The sequence below is a fragment of the Pezoporus wallicus genome, unplaced genomic scaffold, assembly GCF_028554395.1.
Source record: "Pezoporus wallicus isolate ANWC-B61680 ecotype Strahan unplaced genomic scaffold, APGP_CSIRO_Pwel_v1 contig_5104, whole genome shotgun sequence".
Taxonomy (NCBI): Eukaryota; Metazoa; Chordata; class Aves; order Psittaciformes; family Psittacidae; genus Pezoporus; species Pezoporus wallicus.
This window is the reverse complement of record NW_026637335.1, coordinates 2,520,852-2,543,457: the sequence shown is the minus strand read 5'-3', so window position 1 is coordinate 2,543,457 and position 22,606 is coordinate 2,520,852. Positions and strand designations below refer to the sequence as shown.

Sequence of the window (22,606 nt, the reverse complement as noted above, 5' to 3'; positions counted from 1 at the left end):
ATCTGAGTGACTGGCTTTGCCAAGAGCAGGACTGCTGGGAGAGTATGTTTGAAGTTTAGACCTGTACTACAGGTTTGCAAAGCAAGAGCCTCTGCTTTGGAGTGCTATGAGAAAGCGTCTCTGTTGCTTGCAGAAAAGAAAAGGAGGAAAAATAATAATCATTCCAGTGTTAATGAGAGAAAAACCAGTGCATTTATCTTTAAATGCAGAACAGCTGATTGCAAAATATCTCTGCTTGTTCTTAAATGAAGAGAGTAAATCATCCTGAAATTAAAATCAAGTCTGTGTATAAGAAGTTATTTAAGACAGATGGAACCCCTCTGTCCCAGCAACCCTCCCTTGTTCTCTGGGCTGTTGCAGCCAATGGCACTGTCTTCTCTGCCTGCTCCTGCTGTGTTCAGGTTTACAAGGATGTGCATGGCTGTGCAAGTGGTGCATGCTCCCAGCCTGGAGAGAAGGGACAGCATACACTGGTGTGGATGGAGCAGAGGGGCTGTCTCTGGGGTAACCACCAGAGATGCTGTCAGTCTGTGTCTGTGCTATCAGATGACTGATGTCAGCTCATACTGGGGGTGATGAGTGTCCAACTCTCATGGCTCCGTGTGGTTGGTGGGATGAGTGCAGGCCATTCAGGATTGCTTGGCTTTGCTGTAGCAGTGACGTGGTGTGGTCCTTCTCCTAGATCATGGGGACAGCAGTGATGAGGGGCCAGGTTTAGCTACATTCCTTGGAATTAGGACAAGATGAGCGAGTAGCTTGTTCTCCTGCTAGGCAGAAGCCGACTCATGAATAGCCACTGCATGACCGTTTCCCTTTTTGTTAATGCTAACAGCTTAAAATAAACTGTGCTAGACTCTGCATATACAGTTAACAGAAAATTGGTTTCTGCCCCGAAGGGTTTATTTTGTGAACCAGGAGGCAGGCCCTTGCCATTTCAGCAAAATCACTGTGCTATGACTGTGGGGTGAGTTTTTGACTGTGACTTAAAAGCTTACCCTCAGCTGAGCCCTGCGGCAGGGAGGTGGTCATAGACACTCTTCTAGGGTGCTTATTATGTGCACAGTGATCCGGGAGGGCCACAGGCACCAGGGGCACCCTGTCTGGTCTTATGGGTGGGGGATCATTCACTCTCATGTCCCTTCCAGTGCCAGAGGTGGTGGCTGCTGCTGAAGAGCTGATGGGGAACAGCATGGCTGCCTCAGTGAGCGAGGCTGGAAGCTGGTTCTTCAATCTGCTCCCCTCCCATGGGTGCCCGTGGGTGCCTGGGGAGACAAAGCAGGGTGGGGGACAAGCTCACATGTCAGTAGGCTGCCCAGAGCTTGGGGGAAAAAAGAGGATGGGGCTGGTGGATGTTCCTTCTTTTGAGAGGGGAATTCAGGTAGAGCTGTGCCTGACCCTGGAGTGTCCTTGTGGGGCTCGGGCAGTGACTGTGCTGCCTTCCCTTACTAAAGCTGTTCAAGGGAGAGGCTTGACCTTTTAAAAGACTTTGAGCTATTATTGTAGCAAAAATGCTGTAGTTCAGGGAGGTGAGATAGGGATAGGAGCAGGAGCCGCAGGGTGAGGGTAGAGCAGGAGGGTTGTGTGGATGCTCCCCAGGCAGCACTGCTCGCAACAGCCTGATGGCCTTGGCCAGGTACTGCGTTGGTCCCTGTGGGCTGAGCCTTTCTGGTACTCTCAAGCCCAGCCATTCTGTACTCGTGGTGGTTTTGATAGGGTCTGGAGCATCCCAGTGTCAGAAGCTGTTCACAAGGCAGGAATCCCGCAATGCATCTGTGGGGGAAAGGAAAGCAAAATCACCTTACAGCTCCCCATGCCTATGCCTTTGGAAGGAGGATGTCCATTCTTGTTTGTTAAATACGCATAAAGAGGTTGAGTGGAGAGAGTATGGTCTCAGCACTCGTTTCCTGCGGCATAAAAATAACTCCAAGTAACCCACTTTCAGCTGAAGTTGTTTATTACTCATCCTCCTCAATGAACTGTTGAAAGGAAGAATGGTGCTTGTGTTCTCTGGGGTTTGGTGTCATCACTGCTTCTGAGGCTTCTCTAAGTGTCCTTAACTCTGGTAATGAGCAAGGGTAGGGGGGTAAGAAGAGATGCTGATGAGAATGGTGTTAAAAGGATTTAGCAAGGTATCACGTGCTGCAGGTAATGAACTCTTATGTCTGCAGTCTTAACAGCTAAGGCCCTGGAGGTGGTGTAATGATCAGCTTTTAATGGGGATGATTCCGAGAATTGCAAAAGTATATTTTTGCAGCCCTTTGGTGTAGCCTTGTGTGCACACAGCGTGCGAAGGGCTTCATTGCACACTGAGCTTCGTACCGGCTTCCCTGCCACCCTGTGCTGAGAGGCTGCAGGAGGGCTTCTGGTGGTGCTGGTGAAGGAGTGGTGGGACCTCCTCTGGGCTCGCTCTTTCCACCAGTGCAGGAAACCTCGCTGCTTTGGAGGTCCGTGGGGAAGCAACAGACAGTGCCAGTGAGGCCTGTGGTGCTGGGTTGCTAAAAAATTGCCACTTTTTCTGATTCCAGTGTCTTCAGAAGGTGTGGAATTGTATGTGGGAGGTGGGGAGTTGTTAAATCAGTGCACCAAAATAGGTGCATCTCTTGTCAAAGTTCTCACATCAAGCGGTTAGATTCAACCTAATCTTCTTAATTGATCTCTGATGACTCTGAAACGTTACTCCTATGAGAATACAGAAAGCAGACTCTTGCAGGATGATGAATAAACGTTAAGTTGGGTATAGACTGATTTCCAGTCACTTTGCAGGCATTGGCAGAGTCTGTGACATGCACAGCTCTGTTAATTACTGAGATTGGTTTAGTTTGGACCGGCATGAAGACCAAATATTGAATGAATCAAATGTCAAATAAATCCTCATCCAGTTTAGACTTGACAAGAAAACAAATGATAATGAGTCAGGAAGGAAAATTCATTCCTGACACATCTAGCAAATGAGGCAGAAAAGAAACCCAAAACAACCCAAGCTGAAATATGGAACTCTAAGGACTACTCTCTAAACAAGAGGAAAGGTGCGTCTGAGAAACCCGTTAGTCTGACAATAGGTAACTTATGCCTTTTCTGCAAGCCCCCTCAACCTGCTGCAGTGCAAGGTCTCCTTTACAGGGAATGGCTGGTCTCAGTTTCTTCCCGGACAGGGAACATGGTGACTTGGTGACAGCCTGGCATCAGACGCACAGTGGCAGAGCCTGTGGAGCAACAGTTTATAAATCAGTTTCCCAACCCCGGTGTCTGTAAACTGCAGACAGCAAACCTGATTAGTACTAATGGGTGGTACTGCAAATAATTCAGCCTCCAAAAGCACAGTAAAGAGAGTTATGGTTGTAGAGAGAAGGCCACTGGCCGGGGTCTGTGTTCAACAAACTGTAAGTGCGTGCCAGCTGGAGGGTCAAACTCTGTTTTGGAAATGTTCTAGGCAAAAAACAGATCTTTACAGCAAAAAGCCAAGCAATAGATGTATGGCAGTTAAAAAATGAGAACTGAACTTTCCATATTTCATTCTTTTTAACTGCTGTTTATTGCCTACCTCTGCTGTGCTGCACAGAGCAGGGTGATTTACCTCCTAGGAGGTCATGGTCTAGAAGCCTGTAAGGTGTGTGGGCAGAGGAGCCATGCACCTGGCAGCGGGAGGGCAGGTAGGGACGGGCACTGAAGTGTGGTGGAACAGTAGTGACTGTGTTTCGGGCAGCCAGCTCTCATACAAAGCGTGTGTGTCTGGCCATGAACCACTCCTGTAGCAGCAGAGGTAGAACTGTGATGTTTTCCCAAGAAGATGCCAACTTCTGGCATAAGTACTCCACTTGGGGAGGAGGGGGGGTTAAACCTGGAACCAGCACTGATACGGTTCTTCCCTTCCCTTTCCCCTTCCTTTTCACCTTCCCCACTCTCCTCCAGTGGTGCTGAGAAAGCATGAGTTCATTTACTCCTGTGAACTTGCTCTGATCGGTACCCACCCCCATCAGCTGTTTCCTCTGGTGTCTGTAGGTAAACAGAAATACCTTTGTGCCAGCCGGAACGACTGCACCATCGACAAGTTCAGGAGGAAAAACTGCCCGTCCTGCCGCCTGCGGAAGTGCTATGAAGCTGGGATGACTCTTGGAGGTAATACTTGAATAACGTCCCCTGGGTCCTTGCAGTGGGAGATACCCTGAAGATAAAGAGTGTACTTGGCAAACTAAATAGGCAGGAGATGGCTGAGAAGCTGAGGCTGGTGGAGCATAATGAGCTTTGGGAAACGTTTGCAGGTTTCTAATAGCAGAATGTGAATTCCATTAATGTCTGTTTGTTTCAGAAAACATTCTTTTCCTTAATTTGAAGATGTGTTAATTTGAAAAAATGGAAACAGTGGGTAAGCTGGATTCTCACACACACCAAAGCCCTTTTGAACAGAGCATTCCTAAGTTAAAATTATTTTTCCCAGGCAGAAAGGGGCGTTTTTCTTCATAAAATTACTTTATAAAATTCTTTATAAAATTACTGCCCCAGTATTTTTCTTTGCCGAATAGAAGTTGCTTCTGTATCACTGGTAAAGATACTCGTTACAGTCTGTTCCAAAACCGATAGCTCTACCAAAACCTGACACTGCCTGTATCTAAAATCTGGAAGCTACAACGTAGATCACTGGGTGGCTCATCTTTGAGTTCATTTGATGTGAGAGTGAGGAAGAAAATTAAAAGATGGGGCTGATGAACCTTACCCACGATGGAGAGGCCCCTGACAGTGAAGTGGAGGGGGAGTCATGGGTGATGCACAAAGGAAAGCTGGTGGCAGCGTCAGGCACAGTGCAGAGTGAGGCAGGGGGGAGCCCTCCCTAGTCAGATGTGCCAAAGTTTTAGTTTAAATACTTCCGCCATTGCTGGGATGGGCAGTGCCTCCCGGAGCTTCGGGAATGTCTTGGAGCTTGCTACCAAAATGGCTCTGGTTTATTGCTCTTTGAGTGGTTTTAGTTTTATTTCTCCCTGAGCAGTTCTATAGCTCAAACACGTCCAGTTGGCAGGGCAGGAGCCAGCTTCTCCCCTCTGCTTTTGAAGCACTGGGTAGTAAACCTAAGCCGTGGGGGCACAGCTCCTGGGGGAGCAATGCAGGACATCTGGCTCCTTTCCTCCTGGTAGCAAGCAGAAAAAAACAAACGTTTCCAAAGATAATGCAGTCCTCAGACCTCATGATGTCACCCGGAGTGCTGGCTCTGACCGCTCTTTGTTTATGCTTCCTCTCCACCGTGGGCGAGCCGTCAGGTCGGAGCGATGTGTACTGGCACATGCAGAGGCGCACCAGGATTTCTGAGCATCAGGGAGGTGCCCGGTGGACCTGATGCAACCAGGCAGGCAGTTTGCTTGCTGGAGTTACCGGGTAGCTGTCTGTGTCCCTGTTCCCCAGCTCTGCCCCAACCCCGGTCACCCATCCCAGATAGGTAGCCATGCCTACCCGCATGCCTGCTTGCAGGAGGTCCTGATGACAGTAATTTTCATGGCTGCTGCTGGCCATTTGTAGCCATGGCTTCCCAGGGAAGCAGGGAGGCTCCTGTGGGACCCTTCCCCTGTTGCCTGGGAGGGTTGGGACCAGGACACCAACACCACTCTGCTGTGGGGTTTCTGGGTTCCTGAGTGGGGTACAGCGATGAAGAGCCAAACCCAGCACCTCAGTCCACAGCCCACAGGAGGGCTTTATAATGCCATCCAAAACAAGCTCCTGTTTTTATGTGCTTTATTCTGGTGAATTTTCCTTAAGAGAAGACATACATCAGTGTAACATTTCTCTGGAGGACATGCTGACAAAATTAATGCTAATACTGCTAGCCCCCCCCTCCCTTTTTTTCTTAAGCTCTTTGGGTCACCCTGACCTGTTCTGCCTGGTCTGTTTTACATTTGTTTTGAATGTCGGTTTAAAGGCAGTTGTTAAAAACATGCACGCTATGAGTTTGTCCACAGTTATTTCTTCCACCGTAGAAGTGCAGAGCATTTGAAACCTCTTCCAAGCTCCACAGAGTTGTTTTTAACTGCCTGTTACTTACCAGTCTCTGGTAAGGTAGAACAGAGCCCCTGTGACCAAGCGGACCTGCAGCTCTCAGTATGTTTAATGAGAGGAGGAGGTGACACGCTGAATACCTTATTTAGGACTCTCTGCTTTGGCACAGAATGGCAGTATGTCGAAGCACTTCATTATTGAGATCACTCTGACCTGCAAACTGAAATCCATTAAACAGAATCTTCTCTCCCAATCTACGCTGTAAAGCCCAAGAGGAGGAGAAATGAAAAATAAGAAAGAGTGATAATGCAGGTTTCATGTGCAGCATTGAACATCGGTTCTGCTGGTGCACCATCCTAACTCTCGCACAGCACCAGCTCATGCTGCGAGTGCAGGTGGCTGCACAGATCCTGCACAGGTATCTGGATCCCTTTGTCCTGCTTTAGTCAGGACCCTGCCACCACTCGGCCAGCACAGCTCCTGCTGAACTGAGTTTAAGGCCCCTCCTGTTTGCTGCCAGTGCATTTTAGTTGTGGCATGCAATGTCCCATGGGCCATTCCCGCTGTGAGAACCCAGCACCTCTGCCCTCAGCCTAGCAGTTGTGCTCCATGGTGGTCCTGTCTAGGGGCAAAACCTCCCAAACATGCACAATTCAGTTTGTTTTGTTAATGGTAGGGCTAGAAAACTACTGTCGTAACTGCCGATATCTTGCCAAAACCTATGTCTTCAGGTACACCTGTATTTAGTCCTAATTCAGGTCCAGCTGCCGTGGTTAAAGTAGGGATCATGTCCTATAAAAGCGTTTGATACTCATGTAAGCATTTCCAGCAGTGGAGAATCTAACACATTTTTTGCCATGCAGTTGCAACAGTTCATTCGCTTCAGTGTTGCAATAGATGTACTGCATTTTTCATCATGTCTGTTCCTGATTTCCAGCAACTGGATCTTTATTACAGCTTTGCTAGATTGAAAGCATACTTCTATTGAATTTCTGTCTCCGCAGTGGGTTTTGCTGCCTGTGTTTTAATAACCCTTTAAGCCTTCTGCATAGACACCTGGGTGAAATTCTTCCTTTCTCTGGGGTGTGTTGTCTAGTCTTTACTATTCTTACGGCTTCTGCAGTTTGCCAACACCTCCCTCGTACGGTGAACATCTAATCGCAGTTTCATGATGTAGGCAGCATCACTGCTTAAAGGCAGTGGTAGGATGCTCTCCAGGCCAGTGCTTCCCTCCTTCACATGGCTTGGGATCCTGCTAATCCTGTGCTCACTGAACTGTCCTGGCCAGCTCAGGCCTCTGAGTTTGTCCATCAGCTTTTGGTGTGAGTTCATGCTGCCGAGGATGGAGTTTGGCATTCATTGAAAATGGCTTGCTTTTTCAGTTGCTTGATGTATCTTCTTACAGTGAAATTAACATCGCTTTGATAGATAGAGCTTATCAGCAGACGTTGTTCAGTGATCAGTCCTTAATGTTCATTATTGTTTGCCCATCTATGCATTGTCATACAGACTATTTTAGTAGAAATGGCTGGTTGTCTTTTTTGGAGTGAAGGTAGACATTCACTAGCAAAGAGCTGTGAACAACCCTCATAAGAAACAAACCTGTCTGATGTTGTTCCAGCATTTATCATTACTTTTTGAGATGTATCATCTGGGTGATTTGAAATCATTCAGCAGCACTGGCTGATTTTATATCGTTTGAGTATTTTTTTAAACTCATGTGGGTCAGACTGAGTCAGCTCTCTTAAACATGTCTGCTGTGCTAGCGCTATTGTAATTAACAGCTAAAATTATCATGCTGGAGAAGACTGATAGCTTGACAGGATCTGTTTTTGGCAAGCCACATGTGGATGTTAGGAAATTGAAAGAACGGGATACAAGTCAAGTCCTGTTTCAGCTTCTCTGCCGAGAGCTTCTCGCCTGCAGCTGATGCCAGCATGCGGTGCGTGGGGCTGGCAGGATTCCCTGTCATTGCTGGTGCAGAAGCACTGTTCCTCCAGGTCCATAGAACTTTCACAAGTCCTGGCAGTCATGGAAAATCCATGCTGGAGCCCAGCATGCTCCTTCACCAGGGCTTCAGGAACGCCCGGCAGGAGGGCCGGCAGGCAGGCTTCACTTGCTTAAAGCATGTGTCACTTTGATCATTGCTCTCTAGTGTGCTCCCTGTGGATTCTTGCACTGCTGAATATTTTGTCATGATCCTCTATAATTATATGCATCCTTCCAGCTTTTTTTGAAGTATGTCGGGTGTTTTCTTGGCTAACCCCGTGCCTTGCTGCAGGCATGACTTGGTGGTGCTGTGCCAGCAGCTGCATGTCAAGGCTTCCCTCTTACACGTTAACAGCTAAGAGGGACACTGCGTGTTTGCTGTCACTTGTGCTTTGTCACCCCACCATGCTTCGGGGAAGTACAATGTAGGCTTCTGCCTAGCTTAGCTCATCCTGGAATAAAAGTATGACAGATGTATTTCATTTCTTTATTCCTATTTTTATTCCCAGTAGCTGCTGAGTAGGAGCTACTATCAATAAGGGGTTTTGCAGAGGTGACTGAGTATAAGCTACTCTTCACCTTAGAAGCTTTTCTCCATCTAGTAACATCAGTGTTTCAGTGATCTATAGAACAACCACTCCTGGCAAGCACAAACATCAGGCTTGTCTGGTAAGAGCAGTTACCAGTGCTTTCTCACATGGAGGGGTTTGGTTTAAGGCTGCAGTCTCAGAGCCAGCATAGTTGGTTGCTTGCTCTCTTCTTACTTCATACAGTATCTCTTAGGACTAGGTAATTCAGTTTTAAGGGGAAAAAAAATAACATTTAAACCAAACCATGTGTGTGTTTATACAGTGTGGGTTTGGCTCCATTTACACACAGGACCTGATGGGTAGTGTTTATTCATCTTTGGAAGACACCATTTGGTTTTTATTTCTTCTTTCAAGCCGAGATCTTTTCTTCCTAGCAGCACTCCTGTCTCTAAAGGTCCAGCGCCAAGCCTGACCATGAGACATGGTTTCTGCCTCAGGTGGAGTCAGCCCCGGTGCCTCCTTCCCGAATTAACGTGTGGTGCTTTGGAAGCGAGTGGTCAGTGTTCTGTGCTCCCCTCCTCCGTGCTGCTTGTCAAAACCAAAACCCAAGTGCAGCTCCTGGGGGAGCAGTGCTGTACCTGTCCTGGGGATCAGCTCTCCGGGGCTCAGGGAGGGGAGCACTGGGGTTCTGCCTCATGCTGGTGCTGCCTGTGACTTCTGGAGGGATGGGACGTGAGGCTCTGGCTGGCCTAACAGCCAAGCAGAGCATGGCTGGAGGCTGTCACACTGCACTGCAGCCCTACTTTCCCGTTTCTCTCTTTAATTGCTCTTTTCTGCAGAGCAGCCTATCTTAATTGCTTGTATAGTAGATCATCTGAAGTACCTTACTTAAAGATCACCTTTTGAATTGATTTACAAAGCTGCACTGTAAGTAGACATATTGATGTTTCGCTGCTTATTATTGTAATTACAGCTGTAAGGAAACAAGATAAGTGTCATGTAATGGAGCCAAAACCCCAAAACCAGTTGGTTTGATGTTATATTCTCTGCTTGAATTAAACAATTGTCTTTTTTTCTTTAATTAATTCGGGGTTTTGGAGTTAGTAAAGGGTGAGAGCAGTTCCTGTCTGCAGTAACCTGCCAGCCTGTGCTGTGCTGAACACTGTCATGCAGATGTCAAATTAGGTGAACACAGAATCTCAAGTCACGCGTCTGAAGCTCCTTGTATATCTTACTAGCAGATGAGCATCTGCAATTAAGAGCTGAGTGCACAGGAGGGACACTTTGTCATGGTGACATGAGTACAGTCGCTGACTGCCTTCAGTTCCAACCCCACAAGCCTGCTCTACTGGTGTTGCTCTTGAACCTAACCAGCAGACCAAGGCTGCCCCTGCTTGAGTCTCCTTGCTTGTGGGCTATGGGGAGACTCCAGGGAAAGAGCCATGTAGCTGCCTGCTCCTTTTAAAATGTATTTTGCATAATGTATTTGTAGAGTAGTGACCCGGCTGGGAGAGCTTGGTTATGAGGCAGCAGGCATTGCAGGAGCCCCAGGCAAGGAGAAGGGTTTTATCTTGGTTGCATCACTTCCATTCTGCCCTGGAGTGGAACGATCCCACTTGAGCATCTGAGTGCAACGGCTTTTTTCCCTGAAATGTGACCATCTACTGAGTTAATTTGCTTGCATTCCTTCCCTTTTTAATTGCATGTGAGTAGTTGTTTTATTTGAGTCACCTCTTCTCTCTTTTCCTTGGTTCTTTCTCTGCATTTCTAAGTAGGATTTAATGTGATACCAGCCACAGCTGAGAATGTAAATGATGCTTATTATTTTTTTATGTTAGATTAATGGGTTTCCTTGTCCCTTTTGCCCCTGTGTGAGGTCTGCAATGGTGGGACACTCTTTGGGTGGCATGCACTGAAGGAGCAGCTGCTGGTCGTCAGTTTTCCGTTCCTCATGAATATAAATGTTGGAGCCAGAAGCCAAGAAACCTCAAGCTTCTTTTTTAATTTTAAGCCTCACACTGAAATGTGTCACTCCCACAGCCCGCAAGCTGAAGAAGATGGGCAACCTGAAGACACAAGATGAAGTGGAGGCAGCCAGCTCATCCAGCCCCACAGAAGAGCAAGCTCCCAAGATGGTGATGACGCGCATTGATGGGTATGAGTGCCAGCCCATCTTCCTCAACGTCCTGGAGGCCATTGAGCCTGGTGTGGTGTGTGCTGGCCATGACAACAGCCAGCCGGACTCCTTTTCCAACCTGCTGACCAGCCTGAATGAGCTTGGGGAGAGGCAGCTGATCTATGTGGTCAAATGGGCAAAGGCTTTGCCAGGTAAGGAGGAAAACAAAGAACTCCACCCCCTTCCCTGGTATGTTTCTAAAGCTTCCTGCATGCATCACTGGGGTGGATTCAAAGGAGGTGGTCTGCAGCCCGCATCCCTCCATCCCATCACACAGTTCAGATCCTTGGGGAGCATCTTCATGGGGCTCCTGCCTGGGCAATATGCCCGTGCAGCAGGCAGCGGTAGCATGAGGTTTGTCTCCTTTGGATGGTTGGTTGATGGGAGAGGTGACTAAGGAGTGACAAAGCATGCCAAAACTTACGCTTTGGTTCTGATAACCCCGGCACACGGTACCATGTAGGCATGCAGCTCTTCCCCATGCAGAGGTTTTACTCCACTTCCAGGGCTGTGTTCTCCAGACCTGCAGAGGTTTTCTCTAAGCCAGTCCCATAACCCTCACGAAGTGATGAAAAGGGTAAATTCTCCAGGTGAATCACCAGTGTGCCACTTCATGATTGGAAAGTGAGATGGGGGAATCTGGGCTGAAAAGAGCTGAGGTTGGAGATGTGGGAGAAATCCTTGGTCACTGTTTTTGTATATCACAAGCCAGTTAACTGTATAGTAGCAAAAGAGATACAAACAAAATCCCAAAGGACTTTTTCCTGGCAGGCAGATTGCTCTTGTGCGACAGGCTGCACAGATGTATTTATGAGACCTTGATTGTCGTGATACGGGAGGAGTACGTAAGGGTCGGGAGTTGGCCGAATGGTAATAGTGAGCAGGTGCTGTTAACAGAAACATCCTGGTGACACACGGGTTTCATTGAGGGTGTTCTTTGGTTCTGAGCATAGAGGTTGCCAGTCTGTTTGGCTGCAAGTCGGAATCCTGCCAACTGAGTGAAATTGCAGAAGCCTGCACTCTGGGTGCAGTGGCATCCAGTTCACCTCCCAGCATCCCTGAGACTGGGGCTTGGGAACGATCCTGAGCTGCCTTCCTCACCCTGGCCCCATTCCTCAGGAAATGCCACAGAAAAGAGGGAACCTACTATTTTTTGAGGTGATAGGACCAAAGCAGGAAACTGAGACAAAATAAGTTTGCCAAAACCTGGTGATGAACCTAGTTAGACATTTAACATTCCCAAAAATTTCGCAGTCCCCCTGGAAGTAGCTGGTCCAGGAGGGGTGTTAGACTGAATATGCATAAATGCAGAGTAGCTCATTCTGTTTCTTATGTTCTTGAGTCAGAAAAGGTTCACCTAGCTTGTGAAACCAGGAACAAATCATGCTTTCTCTTCCAGCATATCCACATCAGACATCAAGATTCCTCCAGGAAAGTACACAGAGACACCATCAAACCTGACTGGCAATCGGTTGTAAAACTGCAGGAGTGCTGACAGAAAGGGAGACTGCTTTGAAAAACATTTTTCAGTGTAATCACCTCCTTATCAAAAGCTTTTGTTGTCCTGTTACTACACCTGCTCTCCAGCCCCATGGTGCACAGTGCTGCCAGCTCCTGCACTGCTGCCTCCCAGGGCTGGTGCCCGCTGTGCCAGTGACAGCATCTGGGCAAGATTATTTCTAATCTTCTTACATCTGAGCAGTTACAGCTAAACCCCTACACCCTCCTCAGGACATGGATGCCTTCTGGAGCTATAGTGGAACGCTGCCAGCTGCAAAGCTGGTGCTGGCCCATCATCAGCATCACTGTGCCTGGAGCAAGCGTGAAGCCACTTTGTTTTCTGCACCTTTCCCCAGTAGTTCCCTTGTGTGTGCCAGCACTGCAGTTGAACAGTAATAACCACAAATTTGCCACTTAGTCATTCTGCTGGTGGTTTCTAGGGAAGGAAGAAGCAACTGCAGCACTATTGCTGTTGTGGAGCTCCAGGTGGGTGGTGGCCATGCAGCCCCTTTGCTTGGACAGGTTCTGGATCCCAGTGTGGGCAGCCTTGCCCACCACTGCCCCTCCTGCACACACTGTGTCTGCCTCGCTTTTTGAATAGACTTGCAGTATCCCCGTAGCCAGAGGTGGTTTGCTGTCTATAATTTATTTAAATTACATTTTGGTTAATAAAGCAGAAGTGTTTTCGTTTCCCAGGTCTGCAGGTTGGCTGGGCAGCCCTGCGTTTGGTGAGCTCAGGTGATGTGGGTGAATGCAGGTAGGGGGAGAAATGGAAACAAAACCAAAGCAATTTAAAACAGTGGGATGTGGTTGTTTTTATCAAAGCAGAAAGATGTTGACCCAGTTTCATGGAAAGCTAGAGGCTGTTTCATGAATGCTGTTGCTGGTGAGGTGCAATGGGAGCAGAGTAGAGGGCTTGACCTGCTGCACAGCAGCACAGCCCGGCTTGCCCAGGAGGAGGAACAGTGCCTGGGGCCAGCAGCCGAAGCAACACATCTTGGCCAGCCAGTGCCCCTGCCAAACACAGCTGCATCCTCTGCCTGCTGGAAGTGCTACGTGGTCCTCAGCAAGGGGGAAAATGCCATCCACTCTTCCCCTTTCCCGATTAATGAAGCACATCTAGCACAAGTGTTGGCTTAAAGATGAACAAGCTCCCCTGTCAGTTAGGATGCATATCAATGTAAAGGGGAGAAGGCTTTTGCTTTCCGATGACTGCTCCTGGTGGGAGAAAGGGGAACTTGAGCCTGTAATGGAGGTAGCCTCAGCCTGATAACGCTGGCAGTAGAATACTATTGGTTAATAGGTGATTATTAATCTTGCATCCAGCGTTGGAAATCATCTGCATAGCAAGAGTGATTAATATTCAGCAAGGTGTTGCTGCACTTCTTCCAGCGAGGTTTCAGTGATGGCCTAGAAACAAGGCTGCATCAGGTAGGAGCATTTCTGCATCCTGCTTGCCTGCAGTAGCAATACCAGCCTCTGTCTGGTGGAGAAAATGTAGTGTATGGCCCTTTGGACCCTTTGCAATTGAAATTCTGCACAGGAGAAGGTAGAATGAAACTGTGGTTTTGCTGGAAAGATTAAATAGCCACTGCTTGTCAAGGAAGCTGTTGGAACACGGAATTAAAAAATCTCGTTAAATCCATAAAATCCCTCCACTTCAAGGTAAGTGGACGGGGCGCGTGTTTTCCCTGTTCCATACGCATAGATTCAGTGAAGGCCTCACAGCTAATTTAGATCAGCACTCAAACGCATTAGTTTAAGGGTCATTCTAACTGGCAGCGAATGAGAAGTCTTCAGTTTGTTCCCGAAGCTGTTAGGAGCAGAGTCTATCAAAAACAGCTGGACCGCATGTGTGGGAAAAGGCTGCGGCTCCGCTGCCAGCACCGCAGTTGAACGCCCTCTGTGGTTCTAGCGGCTCGGTGCGCAAGTGATCAGGTGGAATACTCCATGGGAGATGGACCTCTACTAAAGCTGTCGCCAAATCTCTGTGTACTTGGCATTAGTGCTTTAGGGGTGTTCCAGGCCATCGCTTGCTTTTCTGTTTCAAATATACAGCCTTACAGTATAGCTAAATCACCTCTAACTATAAGGATACAGTTAATTGTGCATCTTTTTTTCATTCTCCAGATAATAAGACTTCCAGATACACAATGAGTATGTTTTTATATTGGAAATGCAATTTGTGGTAACGTGTGCTCAGCTGCTGATCTCTGAGGAAGATAATTAATCTGGCACAGCACCGCATCAAGAGAGAATATAAAGAATTTCTTTCCAAACTCTGCTGCTTTGTGATTATTCACAGCAAAATGGCATTGATCTTTTTCAAGTTGTCAGTAAATCTGATTTTACTTTTACTATAATTTCTTTCTGTAGAAAGAAATCTTCATTTGGGTCTCTTCAAAACATGCCAATACTAAGAAATTTAACAGTATATTATGGCATTAAGTTTGTATTTATTTTCTTTCACAGTGATTCTGTATTTATTTTCTTTCACAGTGATTCTGACAGTACATCATTTAAGATGTCTGGATGGGGGAGATTTTTAGAGACAGTTTTGTTTAAGGGCATTTAGCTCAGAAACTGGAAGCAATGATTCCTTTTAAAAAACTCAGCCAGTGTGTTTCTAGAACTTGTTTTTTGTGGACAAGCAGAAAGCAGTTTTAAGTCCTCTGACAACAAAACTGTTCTGTTCAAATACTTTTCCTTAAACACTGGTGAAGCTTGCACAGGTATTTTATTTTAAGTGAACATAATTACAAGGTAATGAACAAAAGCACCAAAATCCTTCTCATAGCAAAGATTAGAGCAACAAATAGTTACCCCAGCTGTGGTACAAAGCTGATACTCAGTGGTGGAGGGGAAGCCAGCCCCAGGTGAGACTGGCTGCCTGCAGAGGTAGCTTTGAGGCTGGTTTGCATGGGCATGGCAAGCAGGATGAGGAAGTTCTGCCATTGATGCTGGTGTTCCCAACAGCTTTCTCCTGTTGATGCTAAACCCAGCTAAAGAGGGGTGGATCATTCGTGTGAATTAGGGCTAAATTTACATAGTTTGCTGTTCATGGTATGTTTTCTGTCTCCAAGTCACTTGCAGGTTACAAGTTTTGTCTTTGGTGGTAAGACTTATGGGCTTTGCTCCCAAAACATAGGCACAAGAGAAGCCAAACATCAGAGACCTTTGGTTTGTCTTCTTTCTCACCTCACCCTTTCCATCATGCCTTGGCTTGCAGTTCTGGCCCTACAGCACCTCTTGGGCCCAGCAGAACTTCCCAAAAGAACTTCCTAAGTTGGGAAAGGGTATTACTTCCCAGCCTTATGGATCTGAGGGGGATGAGTGTGTAGCAGACAAGGTTCACCCTCATTATGTGGATACCAGTGTGGGAGTGTTCCCTACACCATCTTACTTTCTTCAGAGTCTCAGCCACAGGGGCCATCACATGGCTCCTCTTCAAGTAACTCACATGTTTCCAATCTTTTCAGAAAGTCTGGGCAGGGAAAGAGAATGGTGGCAATTACGGAGCAGGAGGAAATTCAAGGAAGTGCTTAGGATTTACTAGGCAGTGAATTAATCTCTGACCAAATTTACTGGATAAATAGGAAGGTTTTTTAATAGCATGGAGTACTGTAGTTAGCTGTGAAAATCTAACTTAGATACATCCTAGAGATGAGTACGACTGATTTTATGAAGTCCTGGAGTTGCCCAGTTGCCTTGTCTGTACTCGTGTGCTCTGAATGAGTTTCTCTCTGGCTGCCAGAAGGTTCCTGTTCAGCTGGCAGCTGAGCACCCCTCTGGTGGAAATCACCCGTTCAGATTCGGTGGCATGCTTCTGGGGCACAAACTTCAGGTTTTTAATCCAGTGATACGCTATCTAGAGCAAAACTGCACAAATGTAAGGCAGGTTTAGTCAGCAGTAAAACACGACTTGTGCTCATTTACAGTTGACAGCTTCCCAAGCAAGAGTGGATTGCCTCAGTGAGTTACTATTACACATTGGAGGTGTTGGAATTGCTTTAAAGTTTCACTGAAGTAACGAATGATCTTCTTGAAACCAGATCACATTTGCCTACTTACAAGTATCTGGAAAAAAGTACGGTGTTGGAGGTGTTTGTGTGTGTGTTGCAAACACACCTGGGATTTAGCTGTGAACTGCCATCTGGGAATGCTAATTTGAATTTAATTGATAGTTTTGTTCAGCTTGTGATTCAGCAGAAGTTTTCATATTCATTAGATAAATGCATTGTGTATTTGACAGAGAAATGGAAGCAGCCCGTTAACCATGAGATGAAGCTTCGTGATCACTTGCTGTCTCTGAACATTACACAATGTAATATACGTATATTACAATCTATTCGCTTAAATTTGATGAAGTCCTAATCGATTGGAAGGGGTTTGGCTTATCTCCTGGAGTGCCAGAATTGCACCAGGGGAGGCAATTGGTTAATGATGGCTTCTCAGCACCTGGAGAATGTGATCTGGTTAGTTGTATTGTTGCTGGGGCTCCCACTCCCCCCCAGCTGATTTATTTCTGTTAGCAGAACAAAGCCAACAAATCCTCTTCAGCTGTTGCTTTCACTTACTTTTGACATACTGTCTCACTTGGTGACTGTGAATGTTTTGGAGCAGACGTTGGGAGTTAACGCTGTGACTGCAGCGCATGTGGCACAGTACGTTCCAGTGGGTCTGGGTGTCTAATTAGTGCCAGAAACAAGGGCTGTTGCAGGGCAAGTGCTGAGGTTTGGTTGTGTTCCAGAAGGGACTTTAGGAAGTCACTGAATCCCATCCTGCTGTGTCTTTGTCCAGTCTGTTGCAGAATGGTACTGGTTCACTTCACTGGGTCTTGCAAAGCCTTCAAATACAATTTGTGAAGATCTCCGAGACTCTCAGGGGGAGGATGTCATTTATTGCCACTTCTCACCGCTTTCCTGTATAATGCTTTGCTGCTTGTGTTCTTCACCCGGTCTTTATCCCTTCCTTATGCCTGGGGATCTCCTTTCTCCCCTTCCACTCGCAGGTGTGTGCTTTGGCTGGTTATGAGGGTGTGTGAGCACCTGGCTTTTGACACTGTGGCTGTGCCACCCAGATGCATCCATGTGTCCTGGGATGAGCTGAGGTTGGGCTGTGGACCACCTTGTCCTCACAGGAGTAATGCAGGAGGGCTGGAGAAAAACAGTCCCAGTACCGGCAAGGAACTCAATGTTAACTTGTAAAACCCCCTTCTCCTTTTTTAACAGGATTTCGCAACCTGCATGTGGATGACCAGATGTCAATAATCCAGTACTCTTGGATGGGCCTTATGGTGTTCGCTATGGGTTGGAGATCTTTCACCAACGTCAATTCCAGGATGCTTTACTTTGCTCCAGATTTGGTCTTCAATGAGTAAGTGCGAAATAGCAACAATCTAATACTGTGTTCTGTTTGGGTCAGACTAGGTGAGAACAAATCAAGGCATTTGTTTTCATTATGGAATGTGTAGCTTAGTAGTCGTACTTTCAGGGCTGACCAACAAAGCATAGGAGGGCCCAGCTTTTTGTCCTCTAACTGCTCTGCAGTGATCTCCAGGAGCAGTACGTGCAGGTGTAGTGCCTCTCCTGGTCCTTCTTCCTTTTCCCTTAGCCTTGCCTTGGGTTCGACTTTCATTGGGCAAGAGCCGGTGGTGAGTGTGAAGGGCTGGTCTGTGTAGACCTGCCTTTTCTCACTGGGACTTGAGTTTCTATTTCCAGCTTGGTTGGTCAGCTGGAGCGAGTAGGAAGAGCAGCAAGCTTTTAATGCAAGTTCCTGATGGGTTCTCTCTTATGTACCATCAGCTTAGAGTTGGTGAGGGTTTGTTGGCATGAAAGTAGAAGAGCTTCAGAACAATAACAATGCACAGCCGCAAGCAAAAGCATACCTTGTCTCTGAGAGCTCCGAGCTCAGCTTCCAACCCCTTGCAGATAGCCACACTTAGTGAATCACTGCAGCTGCTTTTCAGGAAGGCAGAGGGTCAGGTGAACCCTGCGAGTCCCACGTAGCCATCCATTTCCGGATGGGAATTACATGCAGGCATTTTGGAAAGCATTCTGGTCGTGTGTGCAAGCCAGCATCTCCCAAGACAGAGCTCAGGTTCTTGGCACGGGGGACGTGCCAGGCGAGGCTGGATTGCTGGGATGGGCAGCGCGTGCCCTCCCGTGCACAGCGCGCAGGCAGCGCTTGCTTTGATCCTCTCGCTGTGCCTGACGTGTCTCGCCCTGCAGGTACCGGATGCACAAATCCAGAATGTACAGCCAATGTGTCAGGATGCGGCACCTCTCTCAGGAGTTCGGGTGGCTTCAGATCACACTGCAGGAGTTCCTCTGCATGAAGGCTCTACTCTTCTTCAGTATTAGTAAGTTCTCACATCCTTTCCTCAGCAGAGCTCCAGTTGCTGCGCACTGTATTGCCATAGATGTCTCTGATGCTTTCCCTGTGCGTGTGCTCGTACTTTCCAAGGAACGGCTGTGGATGTTCTCCCCTCTGCTTCAGTCTGAGCTGCTCAGACATAAGGAGCTGTCAAGCATTCAGGTGCCCTCACCCAGCCCCTGCAGCTAGCCCATCCCACCCCTGCACAGCGCAGCATTTCCACATGCAGTTCCTGCAGGAGGTTGCTCCTCAGCTCAGCTCCTGTCATCACAGGGTCTCCGAGCATCAGCTGCAGAGCAGGAAACTAGTGCTTCAGTTTGTCATATTGCTTCTTATTTTTAACAAGCGCAGAACTTGGCTTAGCAGCCATCCAACGAGCTGATCAGAGTGAGGGCTATTGCAGAAGCAGAGCTGGTGAGCAGATCTTTCCTCTCAGGTCTGCACTGACCTCTTCCCCAGCCTTCCTCTGGCTCTTCTGTTTCTCCACTCTCTGTGCAGCTCTCACTGTTTCCCTCCCATGTTCCATCCAGTTCCAGTGGATGGCCTGAAGAACCAGAAGCTCTTTGATGAACTTCGAATGAATTACATTAAGGAACTTGACCGTATCATTGCTTGCAAGAGGAAGAACCCTACCTCCTGCTCTCGGCGATTTTACCAGCTCACCAAGGTCCTGGACTCCGTGCATCCTGTAAGAGGACAGTGAAATGTCTATGTATACACATAAGAAATTACATAAGAAAGAAACTTTTTACAGTGAGAATGATCATTCACTGGTGCAACCTCCCAGGATTGTGGTGGTCCCCGTCACTGGAGGTTTTCAGGATGTTAAACACTGGACAGGGTGTTCAATAGTGTCCTCCAGGTTCCCTTTCCCAGGGAAGGTTGGACTGGGTGATCTTTCAAGGTCCCTTCCAACCTGGGCTGTTCAACGATTTTGTGGTTTGTTTTTTAACTCTCATACACCTTTGCATGGACAGTATTGCAGTGTGCTCCTAGATTAAGCAACAGAGGAAAGACAGGCACCAAGTCTACTGAGGGAGTGAGCTACCTGTGTCACTCCCTGCAGTAACCACTCTAGTGCTTGGGTTTATGGGCTTCCATTTTTATCAATGAAAAGCTCTTTGTCGATGGTACTTTTGTATTGTCAGCCTATCAGAACAGCTCAAACTCTCAGTGCCCCCAGTGAAACTTCTGTGATTACAGCAGTGAAACCAAATTCTCTATTTGTGACTTAAAGTTGTACTGGTGACACTTGAGCTAGACCTTTCTTTTTCCCTGGGGAGAGCTCCATGCACATACAGTTACCGGTTTATAAGTGAAAAGTAATCCTTAATAACTGAAGTCAGCATCATCTGCACGGTAAGATGAGTTTCTGTAGGAGTAAAAAAGTGCCATTTCTATTCATCCCCATTTTTGTGGTACTGGGCAATGTCCGAGTGTGCAGGACCATGGCAAGTTATGCTCCATGCCCCCAGGGTGGGTCGTTCCCTCGCTTATCCTCGAGACGTGTACGTGCCATCTGACAGCTGCTAGCAAGGCAGCGATGGCCAGAGAGCAGAGCACGTCCCACTGCGGCAAGGTCCAGCCGTGGCCAGCTGTGTCAGCTAACGCCTGCTCCTTGTCTTCCCAAAGAAATCACTGCCCGGGGACTTCTTGTGTAACGAGCTTTCTTTCTCTCCCAGATTGCCAAGGATCTGCATCAGTTTACATTTGACCTTTTAATTAAGGCACATATGGTGAGCGTGGACTACCCTGAAATGATGGCTGAGATCATCTCTGTGCAGGTTCCCAAGATCCTGTCTGGAAAAGTCAAGCCTATCTACTTCCACGCACAGTGATCTTCCGGAAGGACCTCCCAGTTCTGCCACCCCCATTTCAGCAATCTCCTGCCAGTTTTTTCTGCACTACTGTACTGCAGTGCCTTGGGGAATCCCCTCTACAGGCGGTGTGCCGGGAGGATGGACAGTGACAAACAGCTACCTGCTGGGATTCCCGAGATTTCTGTTTTTCGTGAGGTACCTCTTGAACTGAGCTACCTGCCTCAGCTTCTGCCTGGATTTGGCTGGCTCGCCGTGCTGGGACAGGGGACTGTGACACGGTGGCAGCGGCACCGTGCCTGTGCTCTCTCAGTTGTGCGTTTTCCACAGTGACTTGCGGTGGTCCAGGGCCACGAGCGAGCAGGAGAAATGCCAGCGGTCGTTGGGTTCGGTGTTTTTTTTAAAGAAGAAACAGGACAAGACAAGAAGCAGGTTGAGCCTGTAAGTGTGGGTGTGGGTTGCTTTACTGGCCTTCTTCAGGACTTTTAAATTGCATTAATGGTGCTGGGAAGCAGATGAGTTGAAATATTGCAGTAGAGAAACAGAGAAGAGCTGGGGGATGAGATGAACTTGCAGCCTGGTGACTTGGCAGGGCCTGCTGCTGACACAGAGCCACCATGCAGCTGCTGAGGGGTCTGCTCTGGACTGCATGCCTGCCTATGCAGCATCAGTATTAGCTGATGGAGCGTTACAGGGTGTCAGCAAAAGGGTTGGAGAGGAAGGTGACCTTCCCGAAGTCCCAAAGGTGACAAATGGCTACTGTTTACCACCTGGGATGGTTTTGCTATGTCCAGCCAAGCTGGGTCTTGGTCTGCCCCGCAGACTCCCAGGCACTCAGCAGTCACATTCCCATCCTCGATAGCTGCTGCTCCTCCAACACAGCCGTACTCGCTTCCGCAAGTGCCTGACGTTCTCAGACCTTATGCTTCCCCCTCCACCCGTGGGCAGCTGGGGCCCCTACCCAGCCCCTCACCAGCTCTGCTCCCGCTGGGTGTCCCCAGGCCCTGGGTTTCCATCTACATCACTTATTTCCCATTTGTCCCAACCATTCTTTCTGATGCCAGCAGACGAGCACGCCAGGAGCAAAGCAGCGGGGCTGGGATCTGCAGGACCTGTGAGGCTACAGGATTCCTGCTGTCAATCCCGTCCTTCGGGAGGTGGCTGTGACGACTGCCTGGTGCTGCTATGGCACTGCAGGGACTTACAAAAGAAACGCTGAAGAGACCTTCTGCCCTTCTAAGCAGTGCGCATGGCCCCTGCTGACTGCAGTGGTTGATTGCAGCCTGGGGGACGCCATCCCAAGCACACCGTCCCATGTGCTTCACCAGTCCACAACAGCCCAACGTGGCAGTGGCAGAGCCCAGGCCACAGGCGGATGCAGCACAGGCTGCAGCTCCACAGTGAGGATGGATAAATGCGCCCTGGCTTGACGGGTGGTTGGTCCACAGCCAGCAAAGAGCAAAGGCTGGGTGGTCTGCAGCTGCTGGTGGTCCTCAGCCGTCAGGAGTACCTTGAGAAATGCAAGGCTCGGTTTGTCAGGCTTGACTGTTTCATACCTCAGGTTCAGAAGGGAGCACAGGCCCATTCGATGCCCGTGTTCTGATTTATTTGGTGGGCTCAGTCTCCCACACAGTGGCCAAGCCTGCATTCCCCATTGTATTTCAGTTCCCTCTTCCTGCACAGCATGAGCACACCGGAACTGATCAGACACGTCCCCCCTGTGTAATACCAGCTGCTTGTCTTTGTCGGGTGTCTTTAAAAGCAAAGGGAATGAGGTTGCAGACAGTTGATTGCCACACACGTGTTGTGCAGTAAACAGCACTAATGCCTGCGCTGCTTGGACCATTCAGGAGCTGAGCATCGCCATCAGCTCTTCGGGCAGACGCCCTCCCGGTACTTCTGGGTTCTTTGTAAACTCTCAGTAAAGCAAACTTATTTTACTGAGACGCTTTTCAGTCACGCTGTGGGATTTTCATTAAGGGAAGGGGTAGGAGTAAAGCCCTTAAAACTATTGAAGGGGAGGAGCTATCTTTGCAGTTGTTTGTGATGGGTTTTCCTCGCCTGCTAGATATGGCTTCCACTTGAAACCCCTTCGTGTGGATGGCAACAGAATCCTTACCTAACCTTCCTGAATGCCAGCCAGGAGGGCGGTGTTCTGAGTAAGCTTCTATTTTAGAGGGCTGCAAGCATTTTAAATGTTAATATGATCTACTAATATTTGCAAATGAACTGGTAAAAAA

General features: G+C 48.1%; 1 protein-coding gene across 1 annotated transcript in view; it reads left to right on the top strand.

Annotated features, from left to right (window-relative positions):
• AR (androgen receptor) overlaps positions 1-22,241 on the top strand; it is a 51,295-nt gene extending 29,054 nt beyond the window's left edge. The window contains exons 3-8 of the mRNA XM_057404834.1: positions 4,000-4,116; positions 10,539-10,826; positions 17,406-17,550; positions 18,405-18,535; positions 19,080-19,237; positions 20,232-22,241. Coding sequence (XP_057260817.1) covers positions 4,000-4,116; positions 10,539-10,826; positions 17,406-17,550; positions 18,405-18,535; positions 19,080-19,237; positions 20,232-20,387 — 995 coding nt within the window. The 3' untranslated portion in view covers positions 20,388-22,241. The remainder of the gene's footprint in view (positions 1-3,999; positions 4,117-10,538; positions 10,827-17,405; positions 17,551-18,404; positions 18,536-19,079; positions 19,238-20,231) is intronic.
• The last annotated feature ends 365 nt before the right edge of the window (positions 22,242-22,606 follow it).